This window comes from Anopheles gambiae, chromosome 2 (assembly GCF_943734735.2).
Source record: "Anopheles gambiae chromosome 2, idAnoGambNW_F1_1, whole genome shotgun sequence".
Classification (NCBI taxonomy): Eukaryota; Metazoa; Arthropoda; class Insecta; order Diptera; family Culicidae; genus Anopheles; species Anopheles gambiae.
Genome location: NC_064601.1, coordinates 110,018,202 through 110,043,509, shown reverse-complemented (window position 1 = coordinate 110,043,509; position 25,308 = coordinate 110,018,202). Strand labels below are relative to the sequence as shown.

General features: G+C 46.9%; 4 protein-coding genes across 4 annotated transcripts; 3 read left to right on the top strand and 1 right to left on the bottom strand.

Moving 5' to 3' along the window:
• Positions 1-1,225: 1,225 nt before the first annotated feature.
• Positions 1,226-3,173, top strand: LOC5666906 (platelet glycoprotein V). The gene is made up of 2 exons (XM_001688013.2): positions 1,226-1,459; positions 1,552-3,173. The coding sequence occupies exons 1-2, from the start codon at positions 1,434-1,436 to the stop codon at positions 2,993-2,995; spliced, it is 1,470 nt and encodes a 489-aa protein (XP_001688065.2). The 5' UTR covers positions 1,226-1,433; the 3' UTR covers positions 2,996-3,173.
• Positions 3,174-3,803: 630 nt separating this feature from the next.
• Positions 3,804-6,273, top strand: LOC5666905 (leucine-rich repeat-containing protein 69). The gene is made up of 2 exons (XM_001688014.2): positions 3,804-4,101; positions 4,185-6,273. The coding sequence occupies exons 1-2, from the start codon at positions 3,989-3,991 to the stop codon at positions 5,650-5,652; spliced, it is 1,581 nt and encodes a 526-aa protein (XP_001688066.2). The 5' UTR covers positions 3,804-3,988; the 3' UTR covers positions 5,653-6,273.
• Positions 6,274-9,617: 3,344 nt separating this feature from the next.
• On the top strand, positions 9,618-20,119 carry LOC5666907 (uncharacterized). The gene is made up of 5 exons (XM_061640541.1): positions 9,618-11,228; positions 12,866-12,990; positions 14,244-15,630; positions 17,693-17,791; positions 17,875-20,119. Exons 1-5 carry the CDS (start codon positions 9,646-9,648, stop codon positions 20,009-20,011), a joined length of 5,331 nt encoding a protein of 1,776 aa, XP_061496525.1. The 5' UTR covers positions 9,618-9,645; the 3' UTR covers positions 20,012-20,119.
• On the bottom strand, positions 17,875-22,597 carry LOC133391156 (WD repeat-containing protein on Y chromosome). The gene is made up of 2 exons (XM_061642491.1): positions 20,393-22,597; positions 17,875-20,334 (listed from the first exon to the last, which is right to left on the bottom strand). The coding sequence occupies exons 1-2, from the start codon at positions 20,555-20,557 to the stop codon at positions 20,218-20,220; spliced, it is 282 nt and encodes a 93-aa protein (XP_061498475.1). The 5' UTR covers positions 20,558-22,597; the 3' UTR covers positions 17,875-20,217.
• Between the last annotated feature and the right edge of the window lie 2,711 nt (positions 22,598-25,308).

Here is a 25,308-nt window from a genome sequence, read left to right as displayed (position 1 = left end):
TTTAACTAATTGCAGTCTATTGAAAGTAGTACTGAGTGATGGATATCTTTGCATTGTTGAATCAAAACAGTAATTTTGACTCAACAGCGATTTAAATTGTTTGGTAACTGCCAATTCGCTCAGCATAAGATAAGTAAAACCTGTGGTAAATTACTCCTTTGACAGCCGAATCCCAAAAAACGTGAATTGACTCACCACGCTGACTCTCAACTCAATCACAGTAGTTCTGGCTCTTTCGTTAAAAAAAATACTTGTTGTTACGCCTGGTTTTTAGGCGTTTTAGACCTTCTTAGAACTGTGCGGCGAAAACTTATAATACGCGAGCGCCAGTTCTAAGAACGTCTAAAACGCTACTCAAATAAACAGACTGTTACCAGGCGTAACAACAATACTCGTACTGAGTTGATTCATAACTACTCCTTTGCTGCCTGAGGATGCATCCTGCCGTAGAGTCAAAATTAAACATGAGAAATACATAAAACTAACGAAAATGTGTTGGGGTATTTACAGCGGCACGCACTGACAGCCGCTCCACTGTATACTTGCAAAACTCCACAACTCGGTTGCAACACTCCATTATATGATTGCAAACCACCACAGAATGCTTGCACGGTTCCACTATCCGGTCAAATCATTCCCTTAACCGGTTAAACTATTTTATAGTTTGACTCGAAACCCTGTAAAGCTTCGTGTGCTCAATAAAGCTCCACTTGCTGTATGTAGCTCCATGCTCTTTTACTAACTTCGCATACTCCGGAAATTCGTTCCAGACATTAAACGTCTTGACGGACGCATTACCAGTCAATCTCACTAGTTCCGTGCAGGATTAATCATCTACATACACCAACCATTAACACGGAGGCGAAATAGACCCACGAGGTCGAAACCCTCTACAATAATAACCGTAAGTAACCTCCGAGTCTTGGCCTATTTATTGATTTTATCATTGTCCAGTTATGATCTATAGATTCTTCTTCTTCTTCTTCTTTTGGCTCTATAACCGTTGTCGGCCAAGGCCTGCCTGTAGCAGTGGCAAGGTCCATTTGGGGCTTGAACCCTTCACGGGCATATTATTAAGCCGTACGAGTTGACGACTATACTACGACACCGACTCTATCGATTCCCAGCTGCTCTAAAACCTAACGTACTTTATTGTATACCCAACAACCAAACACGCACACCCAGTTGCAAATTACGCACCATTATAATTGTGCCTTTTTGTATATGTTGAGCAGGGAGGCACTGCGGGTACTACTGATAAGACCCCGTGTACCTCGCCACTGGCTGATACGGCTCACTGCTCTGTTTGTAATTGTGCCAGCGGCCGGTGGATCATCTGCTCTCCCGACCCCGGCGCTGTCAAAAGCCAACAACGCAATGACAACCGGACTGGGGCCTGATCCAACCATACATACCAGCCGTACAAGACCGTGATGAGCTCCCACTGGTGGTACATTTAGTGAGTGAACTGCAGCCGAAACATTGCTTGCAATGCAATGCGTCCGAAAATGCATTCTAATACCCACCCTCTCACCTACACTCACCTCACAGCCTCATAGCACTCAGCCTGCTGGCCTGGCTGGTCGATGGGCGACGGGAGGCCAAGTTCAACTGCACGCTGACCGCCAACTACTACGACTGCCTGTTCCGGGACGTGATCATACGCAGCGAGGCGGACGCGGACAGCATCTTCTTCGGCGTGCAGAACTTCAACGACACCAGCATCGCGTTCCGCGACTCCTCCATGGTGGTGCTGCCGAAGAAGATCTTCGAAACGTTCCCGGCGATCCAGTACCTGTCGAGCGACGCGTGCCACATCCAGAAGCTGCTCGGCGGCACGTTCGCGAACGCGCAGCGCCTGCAGGAGCTGCACCTGTACGACAACCGGCTTACGCGGCTGAACAACTTCGTGTTCAACGGTGCGCTGCAGCTCGAGATACTGTCGCTGTACAACAACACGATCAAGCAGCTGGAGGAGCACGCGTTCGATGGGCTGGGCCATCTGCGCCTGCTCTACATGGACGAGAACCAGCTGGAGAAGCTGCCGGAGGGTCTGTTTTCCGGGCTGGAGGAGCTGCAGATACTGGAGCTGCAGCACAACCGCATCAAGGAGATCAACGACGACCAGTTCGTGCTGTGCCCGATGCTGCGCGAGCTCAACCTGAGCGCGAACATGATCAGCACGTTCAACATGTCGCAGCTGCAGTCGCTGAACAAGCTGGAAACGCTCGACATTGCGCGGAACTATCTGGACGAGGTGTTCGTCACCAAGTACCTCCGGACGCTGAACGCGCAGGAAAACCAGATCAGCCGGATCGTGATGGACCAGGGCGACTTCTTTCAGCTGACGCACCTCAACCTCTCCCGCAACAACATCGCGAACATTAACAACATCTTCAAGTTCCGCAACCTTATCGAGCTGGACGTGTCGTACAATGAGCTGGTAACGCTGGACTTTGTCATCTTCGCCTTCATGAAGAACCTGAAGGACATCAAGCTGAACAACAACCGGCTGTGGATACTGGACAACGGTATTCCGTCGCCGGCGAAATCGCTGCGCAGCCTGAACCTCGCCCACAACAAGTTCCTCTACCTGGATCTGGCCGTGCTGGACACGTTCCCGGCGCTCGAGTACATCTACCTGCACGGCAACGATCTGATCGACATGCAGATGGAGGAGATTGAGCAAAACTTCCCCTACCTGACGCTCGTCTCGTGCGACAACAACGACTGGGACTGCATCAACCTGATGCACATCGTGACGCTGCTCGAGCGGGCGTACGTCAAGTGGTCGAACGGCAATCGGAACTGCACCCGGCCGGAGCAGCACCGGTACATCTGCTGCACCTCGGCCGAGCACCATCTGCGCGAGAAGATTGTGCGGCTGACGCGCGAAATCTACAAATCGCGCAAGATGATCAAGCAGCTGATCATGGAGAATGCGGAGCTGCGTAGCGAGGTCGAGATGCAGTATCTGCCGAGCGACGGCGCTTAGCGTGCTTCGGTTTGGATGCGTGAGGGGGATAAGCGATTAACGCAGGAAGGGAAAATGGGGTTAATAGGGGAAGCGATAGATTACAATGTAGCTGTAGCTGTGTTTTTTTGTACTTTAGTAGTGGATCGTGTATTTTCTGTGGAAATGAAATAAATCAAACGATTACTATTTTTATCAAGTAACATGTAAACACAATTTGAAAGAAAGTTTAAATGAAAAAGGAGTTAAAAATAAAACACAGGGTACATTGTAGGATAACATACCAAAAAATAACATTAATTGTGACAAACAACATCCCAAATAAAATGAGTTATTACGTTATTGATACATTATTTTTGTATCATGAACGCTAATGTTGCCATCGGCAGATGCAAAATGTTGGGATGGTCATCCTGCCACAGTTTACGAAAAGAGTAGAAAATCTGGGAAAAACATTTAACTGAAGCATTTCACTGGTATTGTTGCAAACATTGAATGATTTTCGATGATTGCCAAACGAGACCACAAAACGATTGAGCCCAAAACAGATCCCCGAAAAAGTAACTCGCGAAAATTATCTAGATATTAAGATCTAAAACCAAAAATATCACGAATGTACGTTTCGGCGAATTTCCTCTTTCGTAAAACCAGTCATATAGCCTGCTCGTAGTTATCGATATCGATCCCTTAATACAGCACCGACAAAATTTTAAGACGTCTCAAGTTTACACATACCCTGATTCATCTGTCAACATTGTCTCATGGCTTACCATCGACTCGAGCTCGAGGTCTTATAAAAAGGAAGGCTAGTAGTCGACGCATATGCATTTTAAGTCCTCTATCTACACAGTAAAATATGTCTACAAACGCCTACAAAATAGCTGGATCCCAACTAGTGCTGTTGGAACATATCCTGTACCGCGTTGGAGAGCAAATCAACTCAATCATAACATTTGTTTACATATTCAAGACGCTGTTATCTCTGGGAATTTCCGTTCTTTCAGTCAGCTGAGCATGTTCCACCGTCGGAATCATTGCTCAGTTTCAATCCATCAGTCGCGGAAGAAACACAGTTGTCGAGCTTTGAGTACCACAATGTGCGGGTTACGCGCCGTATCACTAATCAGGTAATTGTCAGCAGTGTACAGTTACGTATTACTTCATATCGCTCAACAGAGTATTTCTTTTTTGTCGGTTGCTGCTTTGGCAGTGTGATTTTCTTCACATGTGGTAGTGTTGCAGCTGTTGGGGGCAATAATTATTGGTATCCGAAAGAGCAGCCTGTTGCGACCACCAAACCTTCTTTCCCTGGGAACGGATACTACATCTACGGAAGTCAGCCAGCCAACGGTGGTCTGCCAGCCACAACCTACACACAAAGTCACACAACCTACACAAGAGACACAAACTTCGGAGGTCAGTCAGCCAACGGAGGTTTGCCGGCCAACGGAGGTCTTCCAGCCAACGGAGGACTTCCAGCCAACGGAGGTCTGCCAGCCAACAGAGGGCAGCTGCCGTATGGAACTCCAACCCATATAGGTCAAACAATCTACAGAAGTCAGCCAAATTACGGAGGTCAGCAACGCTACAACGCAAGACCACGACAGCTAGAATACAAATGCATTGAGGCTAATCTGCAGTACGACTGTGTGTTCTACAATGTGCACATTGACATGCAAACGCAAGACGCATACTTTGGCTTTGAGAATTTAACGCTAAACAACCAGAAGAATGTTACCTTCAAAAACTCTACCATGCGCAAACTGCCCGCTGCTTTACTCGCCTCCTTCCGCCAGGTTGAGGTGCTCAATCTGAATGGCCTGCAGATAGAGGAGATCGATACGAACGCGTTCGCTTACGCGCACACAATACAGAAGCTGTCAATGTCGAACAACAACCTGGAGCGCATCGAAGACGACACTTTCCAAGCGACTACAGCGCTTCAAAATCTGCAACTGTCCAGCAACAGGCTTACGCATGTTGACCTTTCTCTCATTCCCAGTCTCTTCCACGTCAACGTCAGTTACAACCTGCTCTCTACACTTGCCATACCGATCGCGGTAAAAGAGCTACATGCATCGCACATTCGCATCAATGCCGTACGCGGGCCCTTCAACATGGAATTGACCATTCTGAAGCTCCAACACAACAACTTAACTGACACTGCCTGGCTGGTGAACTATCCCAGACTGATCGAGGTGGATCTTTCTTACAACGAGTTGAAGAAAATAACGTACCATCACTTTTTCACCATGCAGCGCTTGCAGCGACTGTACGTCTCCAACAACCACCTTGTGGCGCTCGACCTTTACGGCCGACCCATCCCAACGCTCAAAGTGCTCGATCTGTCGCACAACCATTTGCTGCACGTGGAACGTAACCAGCCACAGTTTGATAGGTTGGAGAACCTTTATCTCGACCACAACTTCATCGTGACGCTTAAGCTTAGTGCCCATCATACGCTAAATAATCTTACCCTATCGCATAATGACTGGGATTGTAACAGTTTACGTGCACTTTTCAGAAACGTAGCCCATCCTGCAGTACACGATGCTGACCAGTACTGCAAGATCGACTACCATCTCGAGCACGGTCTCTGCTGCAAAGAAAGTGACAATCCGTACCTGGACCGACTATTACAATGCATTGCCCTGACGAGCGTGGTGGAGAAGTTGTAGCGTGCACAGGGACGCTGCAGTGAAACAGATGCCATCAACAGCGTGCATAGTCTGTCCCACTACATCACACAGCAAGGTGATGTGCCACTGCAGGGTAACGAACAGCTCGAGGCCGAAGTAAACGAGCTGAGGGCTGAGGTGCAGCAGCTTACCAACGAGCATATACGACAGGAGCAGCTCCTGGGAAGACTGCAAGCCGAGATCGATACCAATCTACAACGCTACCACCTGCCGAAAGATGAGTTAGCACGCCCGAGTGATAGTCTTAACAAACCATTCACACATCTGAGGGAACGCCATTTGCATGAGTTGGATAAATCACAAGTACTCATTAAAAAGGCTTATGATAAGCTCAAGGACCAGATGGATGCTATGGAACAAAATATAGATCTCCGTGTGGAACGGATAGCTAAACTTAGGAAGCAATATGCATTGAGGCAGGATACGATGCTGAAGCGTCAAGTAGTGAATCAATTACTGACACAGCTCGGCAATCACAGACCTAACTAGAGTGGTGCCATTGTACCATACAAGACCAGATATCGGTAATTTTTTAAAGAAAAAACTTTGAATTAATATAATCATGATCCATGCGGGCCAGTGATGGACATCAAAAGTTCACTTTTTTTAGGTAGTTTATGTAAAATTTAGGCGTCATCCATGAATTATGTAGCGCTGATAAAGGAAGTTTTCGATGATAAGCGATGATTCCACTTCTTGACTTAACGTCCTTAGCGATTATACCCGCCTAAAACGGATTTTGCTACTTTTATGTACCTCGCAGCCGACTAGTCCGTCATCCGTCCTACGGAGGAAAAACTTACCACAGGATCGTCGCAGTAGCATTGCAGTCGCGTTACTGCGACAACCGCAGTGGCACACATTCGATTGTAAAGGCACGCATTTGATGATAGTGGCATGTGATTCACAGGTGACGACACGCAATTCGAAGCAAATGGTACGTAACTTAACTGGAACGCTGGAAACAGGTGGAATACGAATTCATTTTTTTCGAAACCAATTCATTTCAAACAAAACCGGAGAAGGACATGGAGTTCATGCAATTAGCCCTTTTTTCGCCAGAATACCATTTCTGGGGAAACAACCGGCCACCGTGAAACGGGGGTTGAAATTGTTAAAGCTAACTTCAAACCTTTCAACCAACCGATGATCAGAATCGTGGGGAATTCGATTGCTGTATGGAACAACTGTTCCTTATGTAAAATATTTTATAATTTTATCTTGTTTCATTGCTAAAATTGTTGTATGAACCACAATAAAGTTGAAAAAATAAAATATGTGATTTTGTTCAATAAGATACGCTATTGGAAGGAGTGAGGGGTTCAATCTGTAACGTAACGTTCCCAGTTGGTGTGGGACTCCAGCAATCAGCTTCTTCATCGCCGTCGCATTGATTCTCAATCAAATTCTTACTGCTTCGCGTTTACGCCTCACCCACCTTCGCCGTTGTCCTGTCGATGATGTCGATGTCATCCGCAGTTACGTACGAAGTGCGTTGCAACATGAGCAAAAGAGGAATAAGAAAAATAACATGAATTATAATGCAGCCAAGCACGAAGATCGTTTGCGAAATCAGGCGCTCGATACGGAACCACCCACAAATCGCCAGCCACACCCCCCGGTCGACGAGATATCAGGCGTAGAGAAGGATGTTGTAGACGACATTGTGATGAAACTGTGATGGCACGAATGCTCGAGCATTCCAGCCTGTCGCCCTTCAAGCGCATCCACTCCTCCGGTAATTCTTTTTGCTCCCAAATTCTCACGATCAGCTGGTGCATTTTGATGGAAAGCCTCTCTGGTCCCATTTTGAAGATCTCGGCCGCCAGTTCATCACTGCCGTTAGACTTATTGCTCTTAAGCTGCTTGATGACGCTGGCCACCTGACCATCCAGAGATGGCGGAGGCACACGGTTATCTGCACCATTGCTATCGCTGCTGTTGTGATTGCCTTCCACATCCCGCCACATTGTGGTTTTAGGAGCAAACTCGATTCGTTCCTCCTTCGATCTCTTGTACAGCAAGGGGGTGGCCCCCGACTGGGGATGTTGCCCCAGCAGCTTATTTGCTGTTTTCTCCGTCTTCTATACTTCTCGACGTTCTGACGGGTTTCTGCCGCTCACACGCTGCATTTGTCTCAGATAGTGCTCGCTTGTGCTCTTCGTTGAACCATTCCTTACGGAGAAATTCTGGCAGATCTTCACCATGACCAGGAAATGGTCCGAGTCAACGTTTGCGTCTTTAAAGGTTTTGACGTCGATAATATCCGAGCAGTGCCTTCTGTCAATCAGAACGAGGTCGATTTGGGAATATGTCTGTTCTGGTGATCTCCAGGTGTAGCAGAAGGGCGGAGCATGCTGGAAGAAGGTGCTGCGGATGGTCATGTGCTTGGAGGAGGCAAAGTGTATAACCCTGAGACCGTGGACAGCAGTCGTACTCCCTCTCCAGCTACGTACATAAAAGCTCTTTTTCAGCAACGGTGCTCCCAAGGTGCGGACTGTGCACATTAATAATGCACAGGTTCCTCCACCTGCACCTCCTTTTGTTGACCAGCACCCACGCGATCACTTTCTGTTGCGTCACACCTAGCACCATGACCGTGTAGATCGAGCGGTTGCTACAGTACTGGCGCACCATTGCGCCTTCCCAGCGCACCTCCTGCTACTATCTCCAAGCCACCGGCCCAGTCCTCGTTGTACAGGATACGGGTATAGCTTCCAATTGTGAATCCTTTCTCCTAGCGGGGGTCTAAATCGATTGGTCCGATACGGTTCTTCTATTCGTTAAATGTTCATCACTGTTTTTGGGGATGTGGCTTGCAATGCCTCTCCTCCAACCTCCAGTCTCGTCGAAGGGCCTACGTTCACTGGTTTTTTAGAGTCCTTCAGCGAGCCAAGACGGGAGAAAGCAGAGTAGCCTTTCGGGAAGAAGCAAGCCGCTCCTAACATGGATAACAGACGCTCTCAGGCAGAGTCATGAAGAACAATCACCTACCCCACAACTCGATTTGTCTCTGGTTTGACATATCTAACTGAACCAAGGACATTTGCATTACTTGTCTCAAACGAAGACAGTCGCTTTCGGAAGAGAGTAGTACCCAACTAACAATCTCAAGGGTCTTATACACGAGTACTACCCAACACTTCAGATCACTAAGAAACTGTACCGCCAACTAACGTTTTGGCGCAATGCGCAGAAAACTGAAAATCAGGATAGCTTGTGTTAGGAGGCTGATTTAAATGAAGAATCACACCCGCATTCCATGTTTGTTTAAGAACCGTTAAAATGATGGTCGAGACGTGCAGTGCTGCAAAATGTCATGAAAATTACGTGATAATTTGAACCGAAAATGTTGAACATATCTGCGGTAGCTTGCCTGATGCTCATTGCTGATATTGATACCTGATACCTACAAGATGACAGATAGGGGCATACATTTGAGCGTGAAATGTTTCAGCCATTGCATGGTTGCATGGTCTTACTTATATTAAATTTTTTTTTCTAATTTTATTCATTTTTTTAATGTTTCTTGCTAGCGACTAAACTGATTGTCCCGAAATATTATTGTTGATTGTTGCCCTCTAAAATCACATCCGACTGAGGTGAACTCAAACACCGATAAGTACTATGACAGTGAATTTACTCAATCATAACATTTGTTTTCATTTTCACGCCACGCCATTATCACTGGGTATTTCCGTAACGAATTCTTCTCTCAGTCGGCTGAGCAAGTTCTACCGTAGGTGTCATTGCACAGTTTCAATCCATCAGTCGAAGAAGAAACACAGTTTTTCTGTTTTGAGTGCCACAATGTGCTGGTTACGTGCCGTATCACTAATCATTTAACGCTCAGCATCAAACAATTAGGCATTACTTCATATCGCTTACAGAGTGTTTCTTTGTTGTTGGTTACTGTATTGCAGTATGATCTTTTCAGCCAGTACCTACGGAGGACAGCTATCCTACAAAAGTATGCACTTGACTCCTTTCACTTTGAGTGCTTTACTCGCCTCCTTCCACAAGGTTGAACTGCTCAATCTGAACGGCCTGCAGATAGTGGAGATCGATACGAACGCGTTCGCTTACGCGCACACAATACAGAAGCTGTACATGAGATTCAATGTGATTCGATATTTGCCACCGCACGTGTTTCAGAACGTCCCACTGCTCACGGTGCTTATGCTGGACCGGAACGATTTATCCAGCCTGCCACGCGGAATCTTCCACAACACACCCAAGCTCACCATGCTGTCGATGTCAAACAACAACCTGGAGCGCATCGAAGACGAAACTTTCCAAGCGACTACAGCGCTTCAAAATCTTCAACTGTCCAGCAACAGGCTTACGCATGTTGACCTTGCTCTCATTCCCAGTCTCTTCCACGTCAACGTCAGTTACAACCTGCTCTCAACGCTTGCCATACCGATCGCGGTCGAAGAACTAGACGCATCGCACAATAGCATCAACGTCGTACGCGGGCCCGTCAACGTGGAGTTGACCATTCTGAAGCTGCAACACAACAACTTGACTGACACTGCCTGGCTGCTGAATTATCCTGGACTGACCGACGTGGATCTTTCCTACAACCAGTTGGAGATAATAACGATCCACCACTTTGTCACCATACAGCGCTTGGAGCGTCTGTACGTCTCCAACAACCGCCTTGTAGCGCTCGACTTTTACGGCCGACCCATCCCAACGCTCAAAGTGCTCGATCTATCGCACAACCATTTGATGTGGGTGGAACATAATCAGGCGCAGTTTGATAAACTTCAGTACCTTTATCTCGACCACAACTCCATCGTGACCTTTAAGCTTAGCACCAGTCATACGCTAAAGAATCTTACACTATCGCATAATGACTGGGATTGTAACAGTTTACGTGCACTTTTCAGAAACGTAGCCCAACCTGCAGTACACGATGCTGACCAGCACTGCAAGATCGACTATCACCTAGAGCATGGTCTCTGCTGCAAAGAAAGTGACAAGCCGTATCTGGACCGGCTATTACAGTACATCGCCCTGACGAGCGTGGCGGAAAAGTTGCAGCGTACACAGGAACGCTGCAGTACCGCAGATGCCATCAACAGCCTGCAGAGTCTGTACCACTTCATCAAACAGCAGGGTGGTGTGCCACTGCAGGGTAACGAACAGCTCGAGGCCGAAGTCAACGAGCTGAGGGCTGAGGTGCAGCAGCTAACCAACGAGCAGATACAACAGGAGCAGCTGCTGCAGGGGCTACACGCCGAGATCGATACCAATCTGCGACGGTACCGCCTGTCCAAGGATGAACTAGCGCGCCCGAGCGAAAATCTAAATAAAGTGTTTACCCATCTCAAGGAGCGGCACGCGTTTAAGTTGCGCGAAACGCAGGCACGCCGCACGGAAGCGGATGCTAAGCAGAAGGAAACGGAGGACCTGGAACAGGAAAACATTGCACTCGAGAAGCAGTTGGATAATAAGAATACAATGCAGATTCTGCTGAGACAGCTGACGTTGCTGAAGCGTCAACAAATAAAGCAATTACTCGCAAAGCTCAGCAAACACAGACCCATCTAGGGCGGTTCGACTGTACCATACTTGGAGATGCTTCTCCTTCGGCAAACACACAAGATTCGTCGTTTTTCTTAATGCAGTACAAAGATGGATCAAGATTATTGTTTTGAAAGTGGTTATGAAATAAAAGGACTTTGAACTTATTTGTTCTCACTGATTTTCTTTAATTTAACCAATTGATGAATTAAAATATTCGATGGAATATAATGATTATATCTCGCTTGAAACACTCGCTTAAGATTCAAATGCACCTGACATTCTACGTGCAAAAATCATTCCCGTGAATATGTGCGGTCAGAGGTGGATTGAGCAGTACACAAACTAAGCAGCCGCATGGGACCCTGGGATCTCGAGGGGTCCCGAGAAAAGGAACCGAAAAATGGTCTAGCTCATAGTCTAATTTGTGTAGAAGATTGTGGTCATTTTTAATTTGATTATTAAAAACTTTAATTGAAGCTCTTGTTCAAAGAGTCTTCAATCATAGTAATTTCGTTGAGATCAATCCTTGAAATTATTTAAATTTTAAATGAATATTAAAAAAAAAAAATAACTTAAATCGACATTTGTCATTTGTTACCCATAACCCTACCAACAATTTATAAAATATATCTTGTGCGATACCTAATCCCCAATTAATACACATTGCATAGCGCATAGCATAACAATAAAAACGCAGCAAAGGAACATAACGACAAACTCCTCACACCGATACACTTTATAAATTACACCCCATGTCAATAACCTTTAATAAAAAAAAACTCATAACATCTTTTGAGTTTAAATAATACCAACTCCGACAATGGCAAGTCAGATTCATCTCGACTTCTAAGGCATGGAGCCGCCACTGGCACAGATCTTGGTGGTAGTAGCAAGTTCTAAGTTTAGTTATGTCCCCCTACTCAGGGTGAGGCCTCTAAACTCCAGCGTTTCCAGTAAGGGAAACCTTCTAAAGGTGTCTATGATCACTTGAACGATCAAGTGTCGAGAAGTCCGCTTCGAAACAGTATCCAACCCATTTCTGCTTATTTTGGCAAAACCTATGCCAGCCCGAGTTCAAAGCTACCATATGGCGACCGAATCCAAACAAGTGGAAATTTTATCGGTATTATAGAAGGTTATTAGAGACTTCACAAGTTTCGTTGAATATTTCTTTCATTAATCCAAGACCTTACGGTCCAATCACTCTGTTAATGCTCTTGTTTTTTTTTTTTTAGAATAAACGTTAACGTGAACTACTAGCACAAGCTAGTGAAGCTCAACAAGCGTGGTGCACAACAAATACAATTGTTAACATGAGCATATCTTTAATTTTGGTTATTGCTCAAGTAAATCAGATATTCGATACTATGTATCCGCAATGCCCATTATTACCACACTCGTGTTTGTTCCCAAATATTTCCCTTTTTGCCAAAGGCAGCTTATCTCGATCATGCATCGCAAGTGCAAGTGGATGTTTGTGTGTTTCCGCTAGTTCACCAAAGAAAGAAAGAAGCGTGTACACTTCCGTGGTTAGCTCTTTTGGGCTATACCCTCCGTACATTAATTATTAAATAAGCCAGTGAAAGTGTCAATACGTATGACGTGTGCCGGTGACAGGGGGACCCTGGGATCTTTCTCTTTCGCCCCACCACGGTAGCGCAAGCGAGGCCGGTAAGTGTATCGAATCGCCGTTACCGATCCAGTTCGTGACGCTCGAGCCAGTGCGCCGGTACGGTGAGACGAAGACCGGCAAGTACCAGCTCGGACCACCGTTTGCGCTCAGCTCTGATTGATGATCTACGACGTCCATCCATAAATTACGTAACGCGCACAGGATGATACTAGCGGAATTTGGGGCAAGTGTGCCATAGCGGCGAGATTGCCACCAAGCATTTTTTTCGATATAAACTTTACTTAAATGGTCAATTGTGTATACAGTTGATTACGTTCCGCCTAGGTTTACTGTGCCGAATTGTATATAGATAAAACGATTTATTCCCTTGTTTTGAATTGTTTTATGTTGAGTTTCAAAATTGAGCGAATTCCACCCCGGAAAAACAGAACAGTAACAAACTATATTGTGGTACAGTTGGTGGTCAAAAAGAATTCATTGATGGCTCAAGACATGCTGGAATACATACACTAGTTACATAAACATTAAAAAATCTAATTGAATAAGAAATCAATCTATTTTAACCAGGTGGCCGTCTTGCCCCATACGGGTGGTACTCTTACCCCATAGCCCAAAAAACAACGTCTTTTTCGACCCTTTTTAAAAAGTTTCAAAAATAGTTTAAGCAGCATAAGAATTTCAAATACATTAGTTTTGAAAAGGCAAAAAAAACAAAGGAAGGTCAAAGATATTTTTTTACATATGAAGGGAAAAGAATAACAAATACTTTTTACGTGACATATTGTTACATTGAGGATTCGCCGCGATAAACATTTATATTTCTGTGTTACGTAGTTTGTGGATGTGACTCATTAAATCTTAAAAACATCAATCAATGAAACGGCCTAACAAGCCGATCGGTGAGTGATTCGATGGAATATACTAAGGTAAGCAAAACAGCAACTCAACGGACTGGTTTAATACCAAAATACGCTCATAGAAAAACACCGGTTCATAAAAAGAGAAAAGTGAATTGCAAGCCAATCAGCTCCAAAATTTCCCTAAAAGAGAAAATAGTACCAATTGCACCACCTTACCTCAATTGCTATCTTCTCGGCAAGAACTACAAAACGCCCAAACAATGATGCAGAACCTAAACAATGTCTAAATTGCACCCCTTACTCCCTCAGTTTACACTATCGTCGGCTAGCTGCTCACAAACAATTGGTATACTTGGACTTGAACCTGGCCTGTGTTGCCACGCCACCCGATCCGCTGTCCTTCTCCCTATTTCTGCACGCTCCGCCAGCGAAAGGCGCGATGATGTAAATCACATCAAACCGTGGGAGACGACAAAAAAGAGTCACGCCACTTTCGAGCGGTTTGAGCGCGGCGCGCTTTCGCTTTTTTCCCCACTGGACAGTGCTGGCCAGCTGGCCAGCTTCCCTTCCCACACTGGGTGACTGTCGCCGGGGCCACCGGATCGACCCGTGGGCAACTGCTACCCACCCAGTAACATGCCCGTGCTTCAGCCGAGCAGACGCGCGCGAACCGAGTGAAGCGATGCAGCCGTACTTGGTGGACCAACGGCGATCGGGCGTACTGCACCGGTGGGTACCGCTGGTGCTGCTCGTGTTCGGTGCGAAACTGTCCCTCGAGATGGCCCGCGGCGAGATAGTGATCTGTAACTACGAAAAGTTCCACCTGTTCGACAGCATGTACCGGCCGCGGACGGACAACTTCTGCGTGTTTAACGACGTGTACCTCGGCAGTGACGTGAAGGGGGCCGACTTTCTGGCCAGCAGCCTCGACTATCGGCGGGTCGCGTTCGCCAACTCCAAGTTCCCGCAGGTGCCGCCGTCGCTGTTCAAGAACTTTGACGACATCCGGGAGCTGTACGTGCGGCGGTGCTCGCTCGAGTCGCTCAAGATTACCCGCCTGCTCGAGAAGGTGTACGCCGGGGGCAATCGGATCGCGAGCGTGCAGCTAGATGGGAATGCGTCCAACAGCTTGCGCGAGCTGTACCTGGACGGCAACCGGCTGCAGGGGCTCGCCAACCTGACCAACCTGCCCGCGCTCGAGGTGCTCGTGCTGGAGAACAATCCGCTGCTCGGCAATGTGGACTTCGGTCAGTTCGGCCGGATGGAGCGGCTGTGGAAGCTCGACCTCGAGCGGATCGGCATGAGCCGGATCAGCAACGGGCTGAAGCGACCGCTGGCCGAGCTGCGCCGGCTCGACCTGTCGAACAATGCGCTCACCTACGTGCACGTGCGCATGTTCCGGACGTTTCCGAAGCTGGAGCATCTGTGGCTGCACGGCAACCGGCTGTACTACATGGAGGCGGACCAGGTGCGCACGGTGATGCCGTCCATCCGCAGCATCGTCATCGACGACAACCGGTGGGGCTGCGGGCATTTGGCGGCGCTCGGCAAGCAGCTGCGCGATCGGGGCATCATCATCCGGCACGGCGACTGCCGGGCGGAGCGGGCCGTCCATCGCGTATGCTGCTCGGACGAGACGGACGTGGTCGACATGCGGTACCTGATCGAGATGGGCATCCGACACGAGACGCACTTCCAGCAGGAGGTGCGCGAGCTGCGGGCGGAAAACGATATGCTGCGGCGAGATTTGGAGCGACTCGGCAGCCGGCTCGGAGAGCTGATGGCGAACCTTTCGCGGCCTGCTGAGGCAGTGGTAGTGCAGAGCGGGACAGAGGAAACGGTGGATGGACAAGAATCGGGCGAGCATCCGGAAGGTAATGACGCTACTGCTTCGTTCGAGGAATATGACGAAGAGGCAGGGAACGAAAAGTGAGGTTGGTTTAGTGTACAAATGGTGGAGAGGGGTGTGGGAACAGGTATGATTTCGGAGCAAGTATGTTCTGTGCTATGAGTATGAGTATTGCGAAGCGTTAATTCATATCTTCTGGTCTGTGTGCGAGGGTAATTAGGAAGGTGATTAGGATTAGGAAGGGAACATTAAACAATTATTTATTTAATTTATTTTCTATGACAAGCAACTGTAAAATAAAGTAGCATAATTGTAGCACAATTAGTATATAAAAAATTAATTATATCAATTGCTACGTCAATGATCTAGTTAAGACACTACGACCGGCTGGAAGGTTTTTATCGCGCATATTTAGTCTGGGGCAGTTTAGTTATACCATAACATCCACAACAGGTGCTGGAATTATTGCTCAAAAGTCGGTATAAATTCGACGCTAGTCGGAAAAGTCTCCAGAATCAAAATCCGGACACACAGTCGTCGGGAGTCGGTGTCGTCACGAGTTGAAGTAGGCCGATATCTGCGCCATTCGTAGTAGAACATCATCGTACAGTTGCAATCTTCCAAATTGAACTGTCGACATTCTCTCATTGTAACACTTTTTCTTAACAACAGCGCCACAATGACTAAGTCGCATTGGTATGAAAGATGGCCAAAATTATGTACATACTTTTTTTAATAAAGCTTTGCTGATGTATTTTTAAAACAGTGTTACAATCAAAGCTCTGCTTGTGTAATACACACACAAAGTGAAGAAAGAAAAACAAAAACAAAATGTAATACCTTATCACAAACACATTGCACAGGTCGTCTACGACTGCGAGATCGATCGGCTACGTCTCGGACGCCAATCTCCGAACTCCAAAAGACTCTGAACGAATCGGAGTAAGGGTGGCACTCGGGGGGTTCCGTTTTCTCCGGAGCTAAAATCAAGAAAACTAATAGCTGCGGCCCGCTTAGAGGCGCGGAGAGTGAAACCCATCACTAGTTGGGTTGTTTGCGAACCGACGAGGTAGAAGTTGAACACCGAACCGAAAGAAACACCGGCACGTAGAAGATGGTTATCATGCAGCTATTAAGCATAGCGCTTTTGATGAATTTCTGTATTGATAACAAACATCTCAGGATACACTTTTTTTCCATTTCCTTTTTATTCATCATACCCAACGTCAACACGACGATGTCATCAGGTATGTGTATATTAGCTGACATTGGATGTTGGAGCGAAAGAACAAGTTCGCTCACCTGTTAGATATTGCTTTGCAGATCGCTACAACCAGATACAACCAGGGACCGAGCATCCTGGACAATTATTGTTCACCGGGTCATGCCATGACGAAGTGCTTTTTCGTAAGCCGCACCTGAAACTATGAAGCCATTTAATTCTTATTTTTTGTTTTTTCTTCATGAAAACACGATCTGACTATCATTTCTCTGGTAAAAGTTATTTAAGTCCTAACATGAACATCATTTCCCAAGTTTCCAGTCACCCAGGTGACGGTGAAATGCTTTTGCAGCTTCAAAAAAACCATGCTCAATAGCAATCACAACTAAACTGCTCATTCTGCTGCTTTGGGAATCCCGGTGCTGCGAACGGTTTCGAAGTGACCCGCAAAGTTCAATATTGTGCATCCAGCCTCTGCCGATCGCACATTATCAGCATTGCGCGAGTGGAAGACCTCTCGCACATCTATACACACGCACTCTCTCCCTCTCTCTCTCTTTATCTCTCTCACACATTCTCGGTGGTATTTGCTGAGAACAGTTCGTGCTAATACAAGTAGGTTTGTCGCACAATTACCCCATCACTACACTTTTCGGAATCTCAACAGTAAGAGATGTCTCCAAACACCTGTCCCAACCAATCATGTTGGATCGGTCCCAGCTTGTACGGTCGACCTTTGCCCTCGAAAATCACACCAGACTGTAGTGAGTTAAAATAAACACAAAATCCGGCAAGTGCTGGGCCGCGTTGGTGCGAATTTACTCAATCATTACATTTGTTTTCATTTTCAGGACGCCGTTATCACTGGGAATTCCCGTAACGAATTCATCTTTCAGTGTGCTACGCTAGTTCTACCGCAGGAATGATTGCTCAGTTTCAATCCATCGTTCGAGGAAGAAACACAGTTTTCGAGCATTGAGTACCACAATGTGCTGGTTACACGCCGTATCACTAATCAGGTAATTGTCAGCAGTGTACAGTTACGTATTACTTCATATCACTTAACAGTGTGTTTCTTTTTTGTCGATTGCTGCTTTGGCAGTGTGATTTTCTTCACATGTGGTAGTGTTGCAGCTGTTGGGGGCAATAATTATTGGTATACGGAAGAGCAGCCTGTTGCGACCACCAAACCTTCTTTCCATGTGAACGGATACAACATCTACGGAAGTCAGCCAGCCAACGGTGGTCTGCCAGCCACAACCTACACACAAGGTCACACAACCTACACAAGAGACACAAACTTCGGAGGTCAGTCAGCCAACGGAGGTTTGCCGGCCAACGGAGGTCTTCCAGCCAACGGAGGACTTCCAGCCAACGGAGGTCTGCCAGCCAACAGAGGGCAGCTGCCGTACGGAACTCCAACCCATATAGGTCAAACAATCTACAGAAGTCAGCCAAAATACGGAGGTCAGCAACGCTATAACGTAAGACCACGACAGCCCGAATACAAATGCATTGAGGGTAATCTGCAGTACGACTGTGTGTTCTACGATGTGCACATTGACATGCAAACGCAAGACGTATACTTTGGCTTTGAGGATATGACACTAAACAACCAGAAGAATGTTACCTTCAAAAACTCTACCATGCGCAAACTGCCCGCTGCTTTACTCGCCTCCTTCCGCCAGGTTGAGCTGCTCAATCTGAATGACCTGCAGATAGAGGAGATCGATACGAACGCGTTCGCTTACGCGCACACAATTCAGAAGCTGTACATGGGATTCAATGCGATTCGATATTTGCCACCGTACGTGTTTCAGAACGTCCCACTGCTCACGGTGCTTGTGCTGGAACGGAACGATTTAATCAGCCTGCCACGCGGAATCTTCCACAACACACCCAAGCTCAGCATGCTGGCGATGTCGAACAACAACCTGGAACGCATCGAAGACGACACTTTCCAAGCGACTACAGAGCTTCAAAATCTTCAACTGTCCAGCAACAGGCTTACGCATGTTGACCTTGCTCTCATTCCCAGTCTCTTCCACGTCAACGTCAGTTACAACCTGCTCTCAACGCTTGCCATACCGATCGCGGTCGAAGAACTAGACGCATCGCACAATACCATCAACGTCGTACGCGGGCCCGTCAACGTGGAGTTGACCATTTTGAAGCTGCAACACAACAACTTGACTGACACTGCCTGGCTGCTGAACTATCCCGGACTGGTTGACGTGGATCTTTCCTACAACCAGTTGGAGAAGATAACTTACCAACACTTTGTCAAAATGCAGCGCTTGGAGCGACTGTACGTCTCCAACAACCACCTTGTGGCGCTCAATCTTTACGGTCAACCCATCCCAACGCTCAAAGTGCTCGATCTGTCGCACAATCATCTGCTGCACGTGGAACGTAACCAGCCGCAGTTTGATAGGGTGGAGTACCTTTACCTTGACCACAACTCCATCGTGACCCTTAAGCTTAGCACCAGTCATACGCTAAAGAATCTTACACTATCGCATAATGACTGGGATTGTAACAGTTTACGTGCACTTTTCAGAAACGTAGCCCATTCTGCAGTACACGATGCTGACCAGCACTGCAAGATCGACTATCAACTCGAGCATGGTCTGTGTTGCAAAGAAAGTGACAAGCCGTACCTGGACCGGCTATTACAGTACATCGCCCTGACAAGCGTGGCGGAAAAGTTGCAGCGTGCACAAGGACGCTGCAGTGCCACAGATGCCATCAACAGCGTGCAAAGTCTGTCCCACTACATCACACAGCAGGGTGATGTGCCACTGCAGGGTAACGAACAGCTCGAGGCCGAAGTCAACGAGCTGAGGGCTGAGGTGCAGCAGCTTACCAACGAGCAGATACAACAGGAGCAGCTGCTGCAGGGGCTACACGGCGAGATTGATACCAATCTGCGACGGTTCCGCCTGCCCAAGGATGGACTAGCACGCCCAAGCGATAATCTAAATAAAGTGTTCACCCATCTGAAAGAGCGGCACGCGTTTAAGTTGCGCGAAACGCAGGCACGCCGCACGGAGGCGGATGCTAAGCAGAAGGAAACGGAGGACCTGGAACAGGAAAACATTGCGCTCGAGAAGCAGTTGGATAATAAGAAGGCAAAGCAGGCTGAGTTGAGACAGGAGACGTCGCAGAAGCGCCAAAAAGTGAAGCAATTAGAGGCCAAGAAGAACCGCAATCCAGATACGCGTCGCGTTACAAAGTAGTATGCAGAGCACCTGTGTGTGTATGATTTTACTTGGTCCAAGCATGTAACAGAAATATTTCGAATGCCATTTTTACAAAATAAAAAGACATAACTTTTCAGTTGCAAACGATTCACATTGGGCACATGCACACCCCAAAATCACTGTGACGGATGTTGAGAACTGTTTCACTTACATGGCCCTTGAAAGCTGGGAAAAATCCACTCTCAGTCTAGCCAGTTTTCCAGCGTCTTCTCCATACGCGCCCGTGTAATCAACTCCGGTGTCGCGGGACGTGCAATCTCTTCCGGTGGGTGCAGAACCAGGTGACAGTAGATTGGGATCTACAAATACAGTTCAGTAGAACAATGCTTGAAATTCGACGTCAGATTAGATACTTACATATAGCAGTGACATATCGAAAACGGGATGCTCAGCCGGCCGTGGCCGTTCCGGCAGCTTGAAGTGTCTACCGATGATCGGTTCCTCCAGCGGTTTACCGATCTGGTGCAGCGTAGCAAGATACTTCAGCTGAACGCTTCGTGTCCTCCTAATGCCGTCGCTCATTGTTGCGTACTCGGTGAGCTGCACCCGCCAGACTGAGATCGTTTACCGAGCATACCGGCCACGTACGGTCTGATGAGAATTCTACAAATGGATGGCTACGAGCGAAATTGGATTCCATAGCAACATGAAAGCGTAATTTGTTGAATATCAGCGCTTGCATAGATACCGCAGACCGTTTACAAAACCGTGTATCGAAATGCAAACCAGTCGCTGTAAAGCTATTCGATGTGTAGATAGATAAACAAAGGGTGGCCGTCCGTGTTGCCAAGCTACCCTGGGTAAGTTACAGAGCACTATTGGCAAAACTATGAAAAATAACAACAGTAGTAAGTTATTCATCCGAAGGAAATTCAGTGTCACTGGATCGCACGGTTCGCCTAGACCGGTTTTTCTGCCGTAAATGTAGATATTGTGAGCGATGCTTTCAATAAGTCGTAGAATACAGAAAATAAGGCATTATTGAAACGTCTAGCATAGATTGGAATCTGGAAAGTGACGTTGGTACCCTGACGTACCCTGGCTATGCTATCGTATGCAGCTTAGAAGTCAATGAAGAGATGGTTCGTTTTGGTTGATTTTTCGTTTCGGAATCCTCTTTGATGGTTTCCGAATATCTCTTAAGAGTGCGGGACAAGTATATCCTGAAGGTTCATTCTTGTATATGACGTAGATGATGCCGAGATTCCAATTACAAGGCATCGAGATTCGCTATCCCACACCTCAGTAATAATTTGATGAGTTTTGTTTTCTAATCGTGCAACTGCCATTCCGTCGGTTCCGGGTGACTTGTTATTTTTCAACCGACGTATAGCTTTTTGGGTTTCGTCGATGCTAGGTAGCATGACACTATCTGCTAGTGGAGCCTCTAGCTGCTCGTTAAAATGGTCGTTGAGTAATTGATCAAAGTACTGAGCCCACCGCGAGAGGACCTCTGGACCTTTTAAATTATTATCTTCGATTAATACACACTCTGGTTTCTCTGGTGGATGTTCCACCACTGATAGGGTCCTCAGCTTACCGGTATTTTGTCTTTGTCGCATTGTTCATCAATCCAATTCAAGCTGTTTTACGTTACAGTAGCCTGTAACAGTTTTAGGCCGCTCTCGTGATACAGTCATCAACTCGCACAACTTAACAATATGCTCGTCATGGGCTCAATCCCTCAATTTGCACAGGCGAATGGACGTAGGAATTACTATCCAATAGCCAATTAGTCACTGAAAGCTACGCCTAACGCGTTGTACAGGCAGGCAGACATTGACCGACAACTGTTGTTGTGCCAAAGAAGAAGAAGAACCCTGTGCGAGTCCCGTGGATCAGTCGTAAACTCGCACGACTTAACAACACAACATGCTCGTCGTGGGTTCAAGCCTCGAAAGAACCTATAGTAAGGACTGACTATCCAGCTGTGTATAGGTATAGGCTGGTACTATCTCAAATTCTCCCTTTGGACACATCCTTGCCTGTTGTTAAGCCTTTTAATTAAAAAAAATATAATTTCATTCTTTGATACTTTGCATAAATTGCTGACACTGTGATAAGATTCAACTTTTTAGCATCAAAATGTTTTGAATCCTTTACGTTTACTTTCCTCCGTACACCGTACGCGTCCACAAACCCCGAAAGAAGTGCCCATTCCGCATTGCTGCAGTACATCAGCATCTTCGCCCGGCCCGGCGCGAGAAAGATGAAGTCCCATGTTCATTTCCGGATTAGTAACTCAATCACGATCGCACCGTGGTGCGTTGCTGGTCCGCCCGGAGCGTAACCGTAAATCACGCGGTAGCATAGCGTACCAGCGTCATCCGCATCAGCCCCCAAACCCTGAGACGGATGTGCACTGCGTCAGATGGTTCACGGCACGGCGAACTTCGCACGAATTATGAACTAATGCCCAAGGCGCACCGTCGACGACGCCACCACCGCGGAGATAAATTATTCCGAACCGTTTTTTCGCCGACCAACAATCGAAGCGAACATTTACCTTCCCGGATGACCCCTAACAGCTGGCCACGTGTGTGTGTGTGCACTCAACCGCGGCTTACCGGGTTCGTCGTCTGCCTGTCAACCGTGATAAACGAGCGTTAATTATTAATTTTTCACAACACCCCCACCGCACTATCATTAATTATTCGCGCGCACATACGTGTGTGTGCGTACACGCTGAGCGGAAGACGTTTGTTGCGGCAGGATAAAAGAAATGCAGACGATGGAAAAATAAATGCTCAAGCATTAACGATACTGCAAACACTTACATCTGCGATGCGCACGCTGCCCTTACTAAAATCCCCCGCGGGGAAAGGCGAACCACAGATAGCAACATGGATTCCGGATGTTTCATCTTCGTGTGGATGTATCACCAACACCCGTCCCGCCGCCTTGTGCGATTGCTGCGCTTGTTCCTAAAAGTAAAGTTGAAATCAAATAACGCGATGCATCAAAAAATCACTCACGAAAAACAACATTTTCAAATGGCAAATGGTCCCTCCCCCACAACCCTCCTGTGCCAAAACACTCACCCAAAAGCTCGTGCACTCGCCTGCACCGTAATTGGCTCTACCCTCCACCGAACAATCCGATGCAAATGCAATCCGTGGTGCAAGCACTTTACTCTCCAACGGTTCCTTGCATGATGGGCGGAGAGAGCTACACGCTTGATCGCGAACGGCATCGCTTTTGCTCAGTGCACTGTGCATGTGTGTTGGTAGTGCATTATTTACTTTGCTCTACAGCAAGCTTGTGCCATTTGAACCCGCTGCAAAAACCATCTTGCCTTGGCAAGTTTGTTTCCACGACACGCCCGAGGAAGTAATATCTGTACAAAATAGAAAGAACAGAAAGATAAAGACGGCTAAGGGGAAGAAACTCAACTATCTTGTTGGTGGAGGAAATTTTTGAACTTTCCTAACTTAATTTCTAACGAGCGACGACTCTGTGGCGCAAAGGGGCGCAATGGGGCATTCCACGTGCTGGATAAGTTCGGAGATTGATTTTTCCTGATTTGGTACGCCGTTCGAGCGATGCGATTCGTCTTTGATATGCTGGTGAACCCAGCATGTCTGTAGAAAGAAGCACTAGAAGAAGAAGAAGAAAACACTTTCTTTTCGATGCAAATGGAAAGGAAAACATAATTTATTCAACCAGCCCTGGGGGTGCAGAAGTAATGACGGATTTTACAGAATGCTGGAGGGGGGGGGGGGGAAGGAGGGATAAACCATCAAGTCAAAAAACACAAATTTGAGGAAACATTGATGTCGTGATTCGGGAAAAGGGGGTGTTTGGATGCACATTTTGATTGGAAAAAAGGGGGGAAAGAAAAAAGTTTTTCGCAAAGAAAAAGGGGTAAAAATGTAAATTCCTTTTCATTTCATTTGCTCTTTGGACACATTTCTTCCTCATTTTTTTTTATGAAACCTCGTGGTACGAGTCAAACCTGATTGCTTAAAGTTAATTAAAACTCACATTTTCCCGAAGCCACCAACAGTTCATGTATACTGGGGAAATGCACCAACTACTGTCACCGGGTGCCATCTTCGTTTGCATCGCGAAGGAATGCACCGACCCCCTGGCCTGGCAGGAGTCCGTTGTTACGCGTGTCACCCTAACCCCGTGGAGGGGGCGGGGGCCTGACATTTGACAGCTTTCACAGGAACGACGAAATTCAAGCAATCCAACCCAACGCCGGTAACACCTTCAGGCGCACACTCCCTCTCCCCAGGCTGGGCCGGGCGCGGCATGATAAATTGCAATCCGTCGCCAAGCGCGTGTGGGTGGGTGGGTGCGTTTCTCCGTGTCAACATTCCACAACCGATGTGAGAAGGAATTTATTGAACGTTTATTGGATTTTCGGTATTTCGGCCGAAGATAGTTTAGTGGCAATGCACAATACTAAAGAAGAGCATCAGGCCCGCGCGACGACGCCTTTTGATATTGGATCGCGTTCGAGGAAAAGAAGATCTGAGGGGACATAAATAAACTTAATCGTTAAAAAAAAGAGAAGAAAATACACAACAAGACAAGCTGCCTTGAAAGTGGAAATTTTAAACCACACACATACACACACACACACACACACATTTCATGAAGTCAGCATCCAATTGGACGGGACCGGTCACGAAAGTGCACTGGACTCGATATATATTGGAAAAGCTTTTTTTTACGTACATCTTTCAAAAACGAGAAGAAAACAACAAGCCCCACTTCCTGCACGTCCAATCTCGGAGCCAAAGACTTATACCGAATTCACATGCAATAAGCACACTCCCCCCCTTAGAAGATGAACGAGCGAGCGGCACGATCCTTACGCGTCAGCCAGATCTGCCTCAGAATTGCTTTATTTAGCACGAGGCAGTGAAGAAAAAACTCACTACTCACTTAGAAATGTGTTACATTTCCGTTCCATTTTCCAACGAGCAGCACACAGCAAGACACACAACACGCACAGAGACACTAATGAGGAACATTTTCATTAAACGTTTCGGTGCAAGCAGTAACAACAGCTTTCGCACAACCAATATGGCGTATGGCTCTGTATGTCGGCTGCCAGACGATCTCATTAAACCGCGTTACCATGGAGACGCGCTGCAATTTCCTTTCCCCAGGACAACTCACCGAGCGGCTAATTCTGTGCCATCCGGTCGCCTTTGCTTTAAGGCCGGCTGCTGACATGGGAAGGATGACAGCAATGGGCAGTGACGGAAAAGGAGAAGAGGATCCGAATTCAACAGCTTGTTTATTAGAAAAGTTTTATT

Coding starts and splice junctions, on each gene's coding strand:
- LOC5666906 (XM_001688013.2), top strand. CDS start 1,434: ATGAGCTCCCACTGGTGGTACATTTA. Junction 1,460..1,551: donor TCCCACTGGTGGTACATTTA/GTGAGTGAACTG, acceptor CTCACCTCACAG/CCTCATAGCACTCAGCCTGC.
- LOC5666905 (XM_001688014.2), top strand. CDS start 3,989: ATGTTCCACCGTCGGAATCATTGCTCAGTTTCAATCCATCAGTCGCGG. Junction 4,102..4,184: donor CGCGCCGTATCACTAATCAG/GTAATTGTCAGC, acceptor CTGCTTTGGCAG/TGTGATTTTCTTCACATGTG.
- LOC5666907 (XM_061640541.1), top strand. CDS start 9,646: ATGCACTTGACTCCTTTCACTTTGAGTGCTTTACTCGCCTCCTTCCAC. Junction 15,631..17,692: donor GAAGAGGCAGGGAACGAAAA/GTGAGGTTGGTT, acceptor GTTCTACCGCAG/GAATGATTGCTCAGTTTCAA. Junction 17,792..17,874: donor CACGCCGTATCACTAATCAG/GTAATTGTCAGC, acceptor CTGCTTTGGCAG/TGTGATTTTCTTCACATGTG.
- LOC133391156 (XM_061642491.1), bottom strand. CDS start 20,557: ATGAGCGACGGCATTAGGAGGACACGAAGCGTTCAGCTGAAGTATCTT. Junction 20,335..20,392: donor TCGATATGTCACTGCTATAT/GTAAGTATCTAA, acceptor CTGTATTTGTAG/ATCCCAATCTACTGTCACCT.